A 14,237-nucleotide genomic window follows, 5' to 3' on the forward strand; every position below is an offset into this window, starting at 1 on the left:
CTATTTAAAGATTTAGAAATAATTGATAGTTATGAAAAGTTTTGAGTGACTGATAAAGGATTGGTTAAAATAGGGGAGGAGATACAAATTTGTGTATAAACTTGTGATTTAGTATTTTTTCTCTTTTTGTTAATCCTCACCCGAGGATATTTTTCCATTGATCTTTTAGAGAGAGTGGAAGAGAGAAATACAGAAAGAAACATAGATGTGAGAGATGCATATTGATTGGTTGCCTCCTGTATGTGCCCTTGACCGGAATCGAACCCGGGACCCTTCGATCTGCAGGCCGACTGTTCACTGAACCGAACCAGCCAAGGCTGATTTAATATTCTTAATTACAAATACAGAAGTTCACATCATAATGTGCCCTGTATAATTCATAATCTTTTCATTTCATTACTAGTGTGCTTAGCTAAACAGGAAGAGCAGAGTAAACGGTTAAAGAAGTGCATTTTAAGAGAAAGAGAAAAGAATCCAATCCTGGGCCCTTAGAAGATGTCTAAGAAGTTGACTATCAGTGTTCTTATAAATTATATAAACAGTATACTTCAAATCTACTCAATCACCAGAGTCATTAAATTTAAAAAAAAAATAATAAATATATATACATATATAATTTCATTACTATTCTTTTAAGTGAATAGCAGGCAAAAACAGCTAATACTTCCCTTAGAGGTAGACACTCCATATGAATAACTTTCAAAAAACTATAGATAGTGTTTTGGCCTTGGGAATTAGCTTTGAAAGGCAGTATTTTCAGGTAGGAGATTGGAGACATTGATTATAGGATATATTTTAGAATGCAGCTGTAGCACATAAGAACTAGAATCCATAATCAAGCAGCAAATCATATACATACATATGTACGTATTCGTGCACACACACACGTGTGTGTGTATTTATATAGTAGGCTCAAGAAATTTGTTTAATTCTGTGTTCCCACATAAGAATATTACCTGGGTCTTTTGCTATCTAGTCTTTTCACCCAAATCTGCATGAAACGTCTGAGTACTGTAGAAAGATCATCAAGTTTTCTTAAAATGTTTCCAGATAATTTACTTTTATCTCTATCTTTAGATATAAAAATCTGACATTTTATTAAATGTCAGAAATGGTAGTAGGTATACTTAATTTTTTTAATTAAAGGAAGATATTTCAATTCAGATATGAGAGCCTACACAAGAAAGGCATGACAGTCTTTTCTGAGACCATCTTGTTTGTTTTACGTACAGGATGGGGCAAAAGTAAGTTTACAGTTGTATGAGTTTATTGTATAATTATTTTTATTGTATATTTTCCATGCAAACAACTGTAAACTTATTTTTGTCCTACCCATCATTCCTTCATACTCTCTGCTGAAACCTTCAAAATAAGAATCAAAAGGAAGTAATATTCTCTTTTCCTGCAATTGTTTAGTTTTAGAATTTTTTTTTAAATATATTTTTATTGATTTTTTTTTTTTTAAGAGAGGAAGGGAGAGGGATAGTTAGAAACATTGATGAGAGAGAAACATTGATCAGCTGCCTCCTGCACACCTCCTACTGAGGATGTGCCCGCAACCAAGGTACATGCCCTCTACCGGAATCGAAACCGGGACCTTTCAGTCTGCAGGCCGACGCTCTATCCAGTGAGCCAAACCAGTCAGGGTTAGAATTTTTTAAATAAACACAAAATCCAACAATGCTAATTTTCCCTTAATTTCAGTATGGTTTTGGGGGAAAAAACATTGTGTATCTAAAAACTAATTGCCATAACAAAGATCACATTCTGCCACTGGCAGATTTGAAACTCCTGTGGTCCTCTCCCTTTTGTAAGAGTGTCTGTCAGCAAAGCAGTCTTTGGAAAACAGTTGAAACAGAAAAAGAAAGTAAAGACAACATGTGCATGTTGCAACCATTCAGCTTTGGTTTAGCTAAGTGTCCATTTTTACATTGTTTTCAGTTCATTTATTTTAATCATTGAAAGTAATTGTGCTATATGAAGCTAGAAAAGAAATAGGTCAAATTAAAAGCTTAAATGAATCATGACTATGTTTTCCTAATAGCAATCAAATATATAAGTTAAAAAGCTGTATGTACATTGCATTCTCCTTAATGAATGATTCTTGTCAGTGTGTCAAAGAGCTTTGATTATTTACAAGACAATGGTAAACCCTGAGAAAGAGCGTAGTTATTAGGGCTGTGTACAATGTTTTTAAGTCTGTGCAAGTTGTTTCATTAGTGCCTGAATTGTAGTTCCAAAATAAATACATTTTTTGTATTTACTTACTTTTTTTTTTTTACTTATTTTTAAAAAGTTTAATCCTCACCCAAGGATATGTTTTTTGTTTTTAATATATTTTATTTATTTCAGCGAGGAATGGGAGAGGTAGAGAGAGATAGAAACATCAATGATGAGAGAGAATCATTGATCGGCTGCCTCCTGCATGCTCCTATGGGGGATCGAGCCTGCAACCAGGGCATGTGCCCTGACTGGGAATCAAACCGTGACACACCGCCCACCCCCCCCACCGCACCCCCACCTGGTTCATAGGTTGATGCTTAACCACTGAGCTTTCCGGACGGGCGATGTGTTTTGTTTTAAGAGACAGAGAGAGAAACATCAATCGGTTGCCTCCCATATGTGCCCCAGCTGGGGATTGAACCAAGGGGTGTGCCCTGATCCTAGGAATGGAACCCTCAACCTCTTGGTGTATGGGATGACGCTCGAACCAACTGAGCCACCCAACCAGGGCTTTTTGTATTTAAATCTTATTAAAATATAGTTTAGCAAGATGTAGTTCAGTGATTGAGCATTGACCCATGAACCAGGAAGTCACAGTTCGATTCCCAGTCAGGGCACATGCCCCGGTTGTGGGCTCGATCCCCAGTAGGGAGTGTGCAGGAGGCAGCTGCTGATCAATGATTCTGTCTCATCATTAATGTTTTTATCTCTCTCTCCCTTCCCCTTCCTCTCTGAAATCAATAAAAATATATTTAGGGAAAAAAAATATATATATAGTGTAGTTTAAGAAAGTTGGTGACTCTAGTGAACATTTTTATTTTTGTACTAATGACTCCTGTAGTTATAACCCTCATTTACATTCACAAAATCTTCTTGCACAGTGCTATCTTTGATTTTTTTAATAACCTCACTGAAAAAACCCTTCAAAATAAATACCTAAAAATGTAATATACACTTTTTTGGGGACATTTTTGCTTGCTTTAGGATGCCTTCATATCTTTTAGCCTTATCAGGACTTAGTGTTAGTACTTATTACTACTGTCAAAATACTCTTTTTTCTCTTTCCCCAGACAACTTTTTGGTAAAATGAAGTTTAATGTAATTGCTCATTTCATCTTTTGAAAGACTGTTCAAAGAATATATATTTCCATCGTGCTACTACATATTGCACCAAGAAGCAATTTGCTATTTCTTTATTAAAGTTTAAGAAAGTATTGAAAATTTTTAATGAAAGTTTTAAAAGCTTTAGATTGTTTAAAACATCCCATAGGCACTTTAGTTTTTGGTGATGTATATTACTAAAATACTCTTAAGTGCATTTGCCTAAATTACTTTTTCCGTAAAGCCTTATAATTTAAAAAATTAAAGAAAATAGAGGATTGAAAAGCCTTGTACATTTTTAGCACGTATACTCTGTGTCCCACCAATAGTTCTAATTTTAAAGGTATACATTTACAACTTAACTAGGAAACTTGTTCCATAAGTAATTCTAACCAGTTCCTGTATTTATAGGACTTTAGCTAATCCAAGCTTTCAAAGTATATGTTCCTCATCATTGTCTTCAGTGCCATTCCAAGTATTTTAAAGTATCAGAGTGCTTATTTCATATTTCATTATCACTCAGCAGCACGAGAATAATAACTTTAATATAGCATACATAAGCTGAAACTCAGACATTCATTTCTGTCCTTAATTTCAACATTTAACTCCCATCTGTTCTCCCTTTTTTCTGTTTCATTTTTCTGTTTCTGTTTTTCCTCATGCTCTGACATTAAAGTGGTTGCACTGAAAAGACTGCCCTTTTTGAGGAACAGACCGAAGGATAAAGACAAAATGAAGGCCTGCTACCGTCGTTCCATGTGTAAGACTTTATGACAGTTCAGCTTCTTTCAGTTGACTACATTGGCTTCCATTACTAATTTTCACTAACCTTTCTCTGGACTGTGCCAATTTTCTTATTTTACAAAGTGCAGTCTTCCTCTAATACAAGGAGCTGGAAGAATTTTTTTTTTCAAAACTGGCACTGAATTTGCATTATATGTATGTTCACTGATACATACATATACATGCGTATGTTTAGTTGTACATGTAATAATATACTTGTAAATTTCCAGTGCTTTCTAAAAGTTGGCAGAAATAAAACCCTAATTTTATGCCATTAGAGATTTTTTCCCAAAGAAATTTACTTAAAGAAAATATAACAGAATGTTTAGCATTAGACATTTATTTCCTTAATGAACTAGATTAAATAAATAAATAAAATGGCCTGTAACCCTTAAAAATGTTTGTCATTCTTTATATAATAATACTCTGGTTTTCCTTTTTTTTTTTTTTTTAAGTGGAATGGGTAATTACATAATCACATTAAATGTCTGTCACTTTGACTATCGTCTCTTTCAGGTTTTTATTAATGGTATACTTATTTGATTGATAAAATGAATAATTCCTTCAGTAACCTGCTCTGACCAAGGACTTTTTATCATTTTCAGTAATGATGCTGTATAAGAACTGCTCTCCATCTTACCTTTATTCATTCCATTTTTTTTTCACCACAAAACCACATTATAAAGGCTTCTAATTATATTGCACATCACTGCGCAAAAGCATGGCAATTGTACAGAGTAAAATTCCTTTTCCCATCTTTAAATGGGGTGGAGATGGGATAAAAATATTTACTGAAATTTATTAGCCTTTGGCCTGTTCATTTCATTGAGCTGAATGCATGTCATAATTTGAATGACATTGTGGTTACAGTTTTTTGTTTTCACTTGCATTAATCCATAGGGGAAAAACCCCAGATCATTTATAAGACAAAAGAGAAATAAGAGCAAGAACATTAACCGTGCTGATTCATTTGCTTTCATTTGCATCCCAGCCATGAATGACCTGGTGCAGTCCATGGTCCTAGCAGGAGGACAGTGGACAGGTAGTACTGAGAATTTGGAGGTTCCGGATGATATTTCAACGGGTAAAAGGAGAAAAGAATTGGGAGCTATGGCCTTCTCTACTACAGCTATCAACTTTTCAACTGTCAACTCTTCTACAGGCTTCAGATCCAAGCAGTTGGTTAATAATAAAGGTATAGGCCGTCTGCTATTTGCACTGTTGTGGAACTGTTGGCAACAGAAATTTTAATTTGATTTTCCCATGTGTATTTTTTGACAGCAGCAAACGGAAATAATTATCAAAACAATCTGGCTTTGATTTGAGGGAATTTTCAAAGCATTTCAAAAAATTTAAGACATAAAATAACTGAAAGTTTTTCCTAAGCTTTTGATAATAAACAGCTAATGAGCTGACAAGAAAAGAAAAAGTAATGCAAGTAAAGTTTGAGAAAAGGAGAGAATAATAGAAGCTTAAAAAACACACACACCTGAAAACACTATGACTTCAAACAGAGGAAAAAAAAACATGTAGAACAACCGAGGCTCTTGCTTTGCAGGGTCAGGGAGACTGTTGTATTGGCAAGTAAACTCATCAGAGCTATTCGTTTTCTTGCTTCAGTTCCAGTTTTTTGTTGAGTCTAGAAATATATTAAATAGAGATGTATTATATGTAATTGAAAAAGAGTTTCCATATTCTGAGTAAATAAAATTTTACAATGTCCTTTGTTGTTGTTAAGAAATACTTTTATATCTATTTTGCTATTTTATGTAGATGCTACATCCTTTGAAGATATAAGCCCACAAGGTATTAGTGATGATTCTAGTACGGGATCAAGAGTTCATGGTAAGATATGAACTTTATTTAGAGAGTACTTATTAACTATAGAATGTTGCATTGAATCTGAATGTGCATTGCCAGCAAGGATGTTTTATCTAACCTGCACCTCATACCTCTGCCATTTCTTCAAAACTAATCCTCCCCATTGCCCCTTTTAAGGTTACTGCTTCATCTAAATAGTCTCTGTTTTAGTCAAGGTCATTTATAAAGTATTCCTGAACAATGATTAAAGGTAATTTTGTTGCCATTTTGGTATAAGTTTAAAAGTTCTGAATTTTTACCATATTTACTCTAAGAAAATATAAACTTTAAGAAACCATATTCTGCAGAAGCATCGAACAGACTGTCAAATTACAGCAGGAAGGCTGGGGAGTGTTGGGGGGGTAAGAGATCAATCGAAGTACTTGTATGCATGCATATAATCATAACCAATGGACACAAGATACTGGGGGGGGGCGGTATAAGGGCATGTGCAGGGTGGGGGGGGTAGAGGAGGCCAGGGGAAGGTCAATATGGAAAAAAATGAGACATATGTACTACTATTTGTAATACTTTAAACAAGAAAATTAAAAAAACAACAACATTCTGCAATGTCAAGCATTCTGGTTTTTAAATTTCTATCTGGAAAATCAGATCTTACCAAACTAAATTATTAACAATAAGTGGTTAACATGTAAAAGGAATTTCATATGAAAGCAGGATTTTAAGAAATAGGATAGGGCCATGTTAACTGTGCGGCGGTTTCCCTTCTATGGATAGGAATACAAAACATTAACTGCAGATGCTCATATTCCTCCTGTTTGTGGCACCTCTGCAATGTGCAGGGTTCTTTGATCTGTTGTAAGTGACCTCATCACTAGCACCTTTTTTTGGCATGTCACTCTATTAATCTAAAATAGTCCTAGTATCCTTCTAGAAATCATATTCAAATCTAATATGCAATTTATCTTCTTTTCTTTAAATTTCAACAATTGTTTCAGACGTGCCCTGTCTTACTAAACTATGTGGTAATGTCTTTGCTCTCTAATGTATACGATTCAGCTATTGGGGGGCATGCTCAGTGTGTGCAAGTATGCATGATTACTTCCTCAAAGCATTCTGTGATCAGAATGTAAAGTTCAGTGCCAGCAGCTGGAAGTTTTATCACACTGTCTCCTGATGTTTTCATTTAGCTTCAAGACCAGCCAGCCTGGATAGTGGCAGGACATCCACTAGCAATAGCAATAATAATGCTTCACTCCATGAAGTAAAAGGTATGCTGTAGGTAAATTTATTAATATGTTCATCCATTTCCACATTTAAAAGGGAGATGGATGAAGTTTCTAGGGTAAAGTGTGAAATCCAAATCATCTGTTTGGAACAGAGTTCCTTGGAATATTTTATACTTTCAACATTGTAATACAAATGTATTTCAATGTATATAAATGTAAAAACAGGAGCAGTTATTTTGGTTTCCATTTTTTATCTTTCACAGGTAAAATATTTTTATTATGTATACTTCAAAAGTATCTGTAGTTCCTATTTTACTTATGTTTTATCTTTCTCATTAACATGGTTGTCCTTAATTTTTTCATGATGCATGCACATTGAACTCACAGAAGGAGTTTTACATACACAAAACTTATCCACGAAATAGGGGGAAATATATTTTTTAATTTGATAAGGCAATTGTGTGTATATATGTGAAACAAGAGCCAAGTGGATGCATATAGCTCATCTAAGAATTATTTCAAATTTTTTTCCTTAGTTTTTAAATATACATTCCAGGTAAGGCTGTTATGTAATGGCTGTCTGGAAGCCTTGACTAATACCTTTTTCCTTAAAGGTATACTGCCTACTCAGATTCTGGAATTGTTTAATAGATTATAAAAGTGTTAAAATACTATTCTGTACAGTCCAGAATTGCCAAATTAGAGTCAATGCATTTGTTCCATTGCTCTTTGCATTATAAAATCCTTTTGTCTCCATTTCAGTTTATTTTTATCATTAATGCTATGGCTTTTTTGCTATGATCTGAAAAAAAGGGATTTTTAAATTTTTATAATCATGTTTATTTAGCCAGTAGGAAAAAGTAGTCTGAACATATGAAGTATTTGAAAATTTACGAAAATCTTATTTCTATAAAATTGTTACAGAAATTGAGCCAAATTCTTTCATGACCTACTTTACTCTTTTGTGATTGGAAAACCATGGAAAGTTGCATTTATTATGTACTGTATCAGTTTGCTTTTGATCAAAATAAATTAGCACTCTTAAGGAATAGCATAAACTTTAGATAGCTTTTTTCCCTGAACTAGTAATTTGCATTCTATACAGTTACTCAACTGAGTGGCCACCATACCAACAGTGGAAAGCATGACTTCCCTTTTATGCCTATTTAAATTTAAAAATTTTTTCTTTAAGGTCATTTATTAAGGACGAACAGGTAAAACTTTAAGTAAGGAATAAAAACTTCATAGAAAGGCAAAGCATTAGAATTTTCAGCATTTAGAATAGTTTTTGGTTTTAACATTCAGAAATAATTTAAAATTCCTATGGTCACGTTTTGTTCTAAATTGTGAGGTGGTTTACAGTTATAGTTGACTCTTGAAAATATGCGGGGGGGAGGGGGTCAGCACCCCTAATCCCATGTTATTCAGGGTCAATTTGTATTTAAACCTGTATTTTTAAAAAACATATTAACCATTTATTTATTCATTCATGTCCTCATCAAATGCATTAAGTGTCTGCATTATATGTTTAGGCTCTGAGTATGGTGGCAAAGGTGCTTATATTTGTCAAATTGACAAAATAATCAGGCTATGATAGACTGATAAGTTTATGGTAGACAAAATAATCTGGCAGTTGTTAGACTAGTGAAAGATAAACATAGTTGCTAAGCATTTCTAAGTAAAGCTTGAAAGTCACTTTGGCTCTTCGTAAGAACCCCGTCAACAAATCTTTTTACTTATGTAGTTTTAATCTCATTTCTATTATTGAACTCTTAACACACCATTTACTCCGAAAGCAGGTGCAGTTAATACCCAGAGCAGGCCACAGAGCCATAGCAGTGGGGAATTTAGCTTGCTTCATGATCTTGAGGCTTGGTCCAGCAGTGGTAGCAGTCCAATCCAGTACTTGAAAAGACAGACCAGATCAAGTCCAGTGCTCCAGCACAAAATGCCTGAAACTGAGAGTCGAGCACATCACAAGGTCAAAACTGGTTCCCCTGGAAGTGAAGTTGTTACTCTACAACAGTTTTTGGAAGAAAGCAACAAGCTTACCTCAATACAGGTTAGTTTTATAGGTGACCTTAATTTAGATGGGCATTTCAAGTTAAATATCTGTGACTGAACTTTAGAGCTTTTTTGTTGTTAATGCCCGATGATATTTTTTCCATTGATTTTTAGGAAGAGTGGAAGGGGAGGGAAGGAGAGAAACATCTGTGTGAGAAAGACACATCAATTGGTTGCCTCCACATGTGCCCCCACAGTGGGGGGGAGGGCAGCTAGGGAACAAACCTGTACGAGAACTTGATCGGAATTGAACCCGAGACCCTTCAGTGCACAGGCTGATGCTCTACCACTGAGCCACACTGGCCAGGGTGAACTGAGCATTTTTTTTTTTTTAAAGTAAAGTATTTTTAGAAATACTAGCAGTTTTATATTATGCAGTCTAATATATCAGGAAAGTAATAGCATGCCTAATATTCATTAATCTGCTTTGTTTTTTAACAGATAAAGTCCTCAAGTCAAGATAATCTTTTAGATGAAGTAATGAAAAGTTTGTCTGTCTCTTCTGACTTTTTGGGGAAAAGCAAACCCGTTAGCTGTGGTCTGGCCAGGTCAGTAAGTGGGAAAAGCCCTGGAGACTTCTACGATAGACGGACAACTAAGCCTGAACCGTTTGTGAGACCTGGTCCTCAAAAGCCTGAAGATACCTACTTTGTGAGTTCTCCAGGAAAACCTACACCAGGCACTCAAGGAAAGATAAAATTAGTAAAAGAATCTTCTTTGTCACGACAATCAAAAGATAGTAATCCTTATGCCACTTTACCTCGTGCTAGCAGTGTGATCTCCACTGCAGAAGGGACTACTCGAAGGACAAGCATCCATGATTTTTTGACCAAGGACAGTAGACTACCTATGTCAGTTGATCCATCACCAGCTGTTGCTGATAGCCACATCACTGCAGCATCTAGTGAGTACCGTTTACACCAGTGGTCTTACCATAAACTTCACAGCCCAACATATTCTGTAGGTTCTCATGCACAAATGGATTTAGTTACGGATGAGCCTGAGTCTCTATATGCCCAGGCTCGGAGCTCAACAACAGAAAGGTCACATTTTCTAAACCAAACTTTTGCCTCCGTTAATATGTCTAATGACACACTTGTAATATCAGCTAAAGATAGTATAGAGTCATTTACTCATCCTTCTCAGCCATTTTTATCCCTGAATACAGAGTTAGTTAGTAACATAAGTGGGTTACCTCCCAGGCCAGTCACCAGAGTAACTGACCAGGCTTCTGCCTCTTTGGATAAAGCTTCACAGAAAGATAATGAACAGTTTTCTGATAATCAGATCCGTGGTAACTATAACCCACAGTCTTCTGTAGGTAGCAGTAATCTTATCACCCCTGCATGCCTCTGTCCTGATGACACAGAAGCTGCATTGTTGGTTTCTGAGGATAATCAGACTGTTTGGTATGAATATGGTTGTGTATGATCAAAACTGCACAGTATAATCCTGATGTCATTTGATATGTACTATGCTTCTCTAATCTGACTTCAAGAGCTGCTGTTGAAAAGTATTTGGCAAGGTTCATATTTTTATTTTCAAATCGTGGCATAGTGTTTGGCTGTACGTGATGGCTTGTATATAAATGTGAATGTGTAACCACACCAAAGCCTGCATGAAATATTAATTGCATTGTATATTTTCTGCATGACTTTAAAAACCTTAACAATACATGCTCCTCTTTTACATTTCTTGCTGCCTGATAAGAGATTGTTACTTTTAGAAGCATGTTAAGATAGTTGCATGCTATAATTACCAAGAAAGCATTTCCAAGTCATACTTTGTTGCTTCCAAAAAAGAATGCTCATTTCCTCCCTTCCTTCTTCTCATTCCTTTTTCTTTTTCTAAGAAATATTTCTTTAAAAAAATATATATATTTTTATTGATTTCAGAGAGGAAGGGAGAGGGAGAGAGAGTGAGCGAAGCATGCCCCACTACTGGGGATCGAGCCCACAACCCAGGCACGTGCTCTGACCTGGAACCGAACGATGCCTTCCTGGTTCATAAGTCGATGATGCTCAGCCACTGAGCCATGAAGGCCAGGCCCTTTCTTTTATTTCCAGAATGTGCACCACATATTGCACATGTATAGGAAAATATGTTTTTAAAAAAAGTCCTTTTCCTTTGCCATTTAATTATGCCTTCTGTCCTGTTTTATTTTCAAAGAAATAGTTAATAACTCAATACTTTATGTAGCAAATATTAACTACTGCCCATATTTATAAAATTGTTCAGATTTAAAATATTGTTAATATTAATAAAGTTAGTGTAATTCTTAAAAAAACCCATCAAATTTAAATATGATTTTTACATTGTCTAGGAGCATTTTCTATGTATTCTATTTCTTTTCTGCACTTTTCTTCATCTTCCTTCAAGATTAATTTTTACTTAGAATCAGAGTTTTTCTAGTTCTTTTTTTTTAATAGAGTCAAAGAGAAATAAACCAATCATACTCAATGTGTTGAAAATTTGCATTTTTACTTTTGTTAAAAAAGGTAGCAAGTTTACAAAGTGGTGAAGATTGGTACTTATATAATTTTATAATTTATTATAAATTATATGTCTGTCCTTAAAAAAGTTTTCTAAAATGAGTTCATTGTGCTAAAATAAAATATTAGGATTTGTAACCACTTAAACTTAATAGGTGTACTTTTAGTAGAACAAATTTTAGAACTAAGAATAAATATGACTTGTAGCTAAAAAATAACCATATAAGTTAGAGAAAATATTTGCTAACTTTGACTCTGGTGTCATAAACTTTAAAATTGTCTCTTGCTGTGGTCCTTTAAAAGCAGAATCAGCTAAACTTGAATCTCCCAGAATAAAACAAAAATAAAAACTCATAACTCTCACTTATCTCTGGAGGAGTATATCTTCGCTCTGTCTCTGGAATGTTTTTGCCATTTTGACTTAGCCTAAATATATCTGTTAGTAACAGCCCGGCATCTGAAAGGAATGCTTTGAAATGTAACTTTCTAAAGAGGAAGGAAATTATTATTTACTACATGTTGTTATATTAATTATTGCTATTAATTGAACCAAAGAACAATCTGTAGAGAATCTTTGCTTAATGAAATATGTATCTTTTGTAATTTAAGCCATCCGTTTGTACTTACACAAGCTCATTTCAGGACTAGGCCCCTTCTACTTACACCTTTGACCATACTACTTTTCTCATAGCCAGCTATTACTAAAAGTAGTACGAGAGCAGATAAATCAGAAAATTTTCATATTTTTAGTACCACCTAATATATTTTCTGCGTGAATACACCAATCTATTTTATTGTCATTTGTCTTATACTCAATTCTAACATGTTAAATGTTTTTGGTATGCCTTCTTTTATTTTTTCATAACCTAGTAATAAAAATTAATGGCAAATACAGGTGAGATTAGATGGAGGACATATATCAGGCAAATGTAATAATTATTATTTCTTTTCCACATTGAGTCAAGTTTTATTTCTCAACTATTTCAACTTTTTAAATATTATAAATCTGGCCATTTTTTAAATTTAAAATATTAAATTTTACATTTCATACATTGAGAAATCATGTGCTATTATATTAAAAACTGTGATTATTTTTAAAAATTACTTTTACAGTAAAGAAGTATTTACAACCCAAATGGCTATAGTTACATATACAGCACATTTTCAAAAAGAAGATGCCCGCTGTGCATGTGAGACAGATACATACCATGTCCATGTGTCTTGATGATCGTCTAAGAATACAGACTAGATTTCCTCCAGAAACTATCAAAAGCTGTGGAGTCATAAAAGTCTCTCAGAACACTATATTAATATAAATGAAATCTTAGAAAGATGCCCCCAATTAAATACATTTTTTAAAGTGAAAGTAAAACTCTGACTCAATTGAGCAGCTACATGTTTTTTTTCTAAGACATCTCCATAAAAATCCTATGGCTTCACAAAAGATTATTTGAAAGACTATGTGAGATTCAATACCCTAATTTTAGACGAAACTGCATAGTTTCTATTCCTGGCCTAGGTTTCTAGAAATTATACCAATATTATTTGTATGACATTGTAAATTTACACTGTTATGTATTGGGTCCCCTTTAACCAAAACAATTTTAGCTATTACAGTGTAATGAGGTATATTATTTGCCTACAAAATATGCCTCAAGCCCAGGTTTTCTTAGTAATACAAATATTTCATTGTAGATGTTTCTGCCACTGCATGCAAGATTACTTTTTACTTTACAACTATATGTGACCATTTAGTACATAAACATAACAAGTAAACCTTTTTGACACTAGGAGGCATATTTATTTCTAGCTTTTAAACTATGAAAACTAGTCTTATTATTTCTAGCTTTTAAACTATGAAAATCAGTCTTGAAGTAATGAGATGTCTATCAGATTAAAGAATTTCCCAGAGTTAGATTCCTTCTCCTTGCCCTATTCAATGAGAGCTCTTTAAGTTTCTTATCTTCGTGAATTGTGTTATGTTTAACTTTTGATTAAATAACATGAAATGCTTTTTTCCTGCAGATGTGGACAAAGTACAAGAAAGCAGAAATTCAAAAAGCAGGTCTAGGGAGCAACAAAGCTCCTAATTCTATTACCCACTACATGACATGTGGGCCAAGTGGTGAGTTTCTTACTCAAAATGTAAATGAGATTAGTCTCATTTATACAAACTAACAGCATTAAGTATAAGAACAAGTGCATATTGCATTAACAGATGTAAATATTGCTTGCTTAATTAATTCATGACTTCTGTCCTATTTACTAGTAAAGCAAGATAATTTGATTGCCATTGTTTTTTGCCTGTCACACAGGAAGCAAACCTTTAAGAATTATTTTTTCCTCAACTTAAATTTAATTTTAGTAGTGAGTAATGTTTTAGGAATTCCTGTTTCAGTGTGAAGTCTTTTCTTTTTTTGTGGTAGGAATACAACTTTGCCAGGGTTCTTGGTAATTGAGGGTAAACTAAATGCCTCTTGAGGAAAGCTTGTCTCTGACTTTCTGTCACTCTCATTCCTATAGA

At 34.1% G+C, this 14,237-nt stretch overlaps 1 protein-coding gene and 1 long non-coding RNA gene across 11 annotated transcripts in view; one reads left to right on the top strand and one right to left on the bottom strand.

Annotated features, from left to right (window-relative positions):
* Positions 1 to 14,237, top strand: part of CCDC88A (coiled-coil domain containing 88A) — a 109,683-nt gene that overhangs the window by 92,028 nt on the left and 3,418 nt on the right. Inside the window, exons 26-32 of one of the 8 annotated variants that reach the window (XM_036334528.1) lie at positions 4,001 to 4,084; positions 5,099 to 5,302; positions 5,881 to 5,952; positions 7,119 to 7,199; positions 8,954 to 9,219; positions 9,663 to 10,125; positions 13,739 to 13,838. In XM_036334528.1, coding sequence (XP_036190421.1) covers positions 4,001 to 4,084; positions 5,099 to 5,302; positions 5,881 to 5,952; positions 7,119 to 7,199; positions 8,954 to 9,219; positions 9,663 to 10,125; positions 13,739 to 13,803 — 1,235 coding nt within the window. In that variant the 3' untranslated portion in view covers positions 13,804 to 13,838. Of the gene's footprint in view, positions 1 to 4,000; positions 4,085 to 5,098; positions 5,303 to 5,880; positions 5,953 to 7,118; positions 7,200 to 8,953; positions 9,220 to 9,662; positions 13,655 to 13,738; positions 13,839 to 14,237 lie in introns of those variants that run through there. The other 7 variants (XM_036334526.1, XM_036334524.1, XM_036334523.1 and 4 more) reach the window with 7 other exon arrangements.
* LOC118668991 overlaps positions 1 to 14,237 on the bottom strand; it is a 44,694-nt gene that overhangs the window by 26,781 nt on the left and 3,676 nt on the right. For 2 of the 3 annotated variants that reach the window (XR_004971835.1, XR_004971833.1), the window contains exons 2-3: positions 8,939 to 9,115; positions 5,597 to 5,746 (exon numbers count right to left, since the gene is read on the bottom strand). This is a non-coding gene — a long non-coding RNA (uncharacterized LOC118668991). The remainder of the gene's footprint in view (positions 1 to 5,596; positions 5,747 to 8,938; positions 9,116 to 14,237) is intronic. The other variant, XR_004971834.1, reaches the window with a different exon arrangement.

This window comes from Myotis myotis, unplaced genomic scaffold (genome assembly GCF_014108235.1).
Source record: "Myotis myotis isolate mMyoMyo1 unplaced genomic scaffold, mMyoMyo1.p scaffold_m19_p_14, whole genome shotgun sequence".
Classification (NCBI taxonomy): Eukaryota; Metazoa; Chordata; class Mammalia; order Chiroptera; family Vespertilionidae; genus Myotis; species Myotis myotis.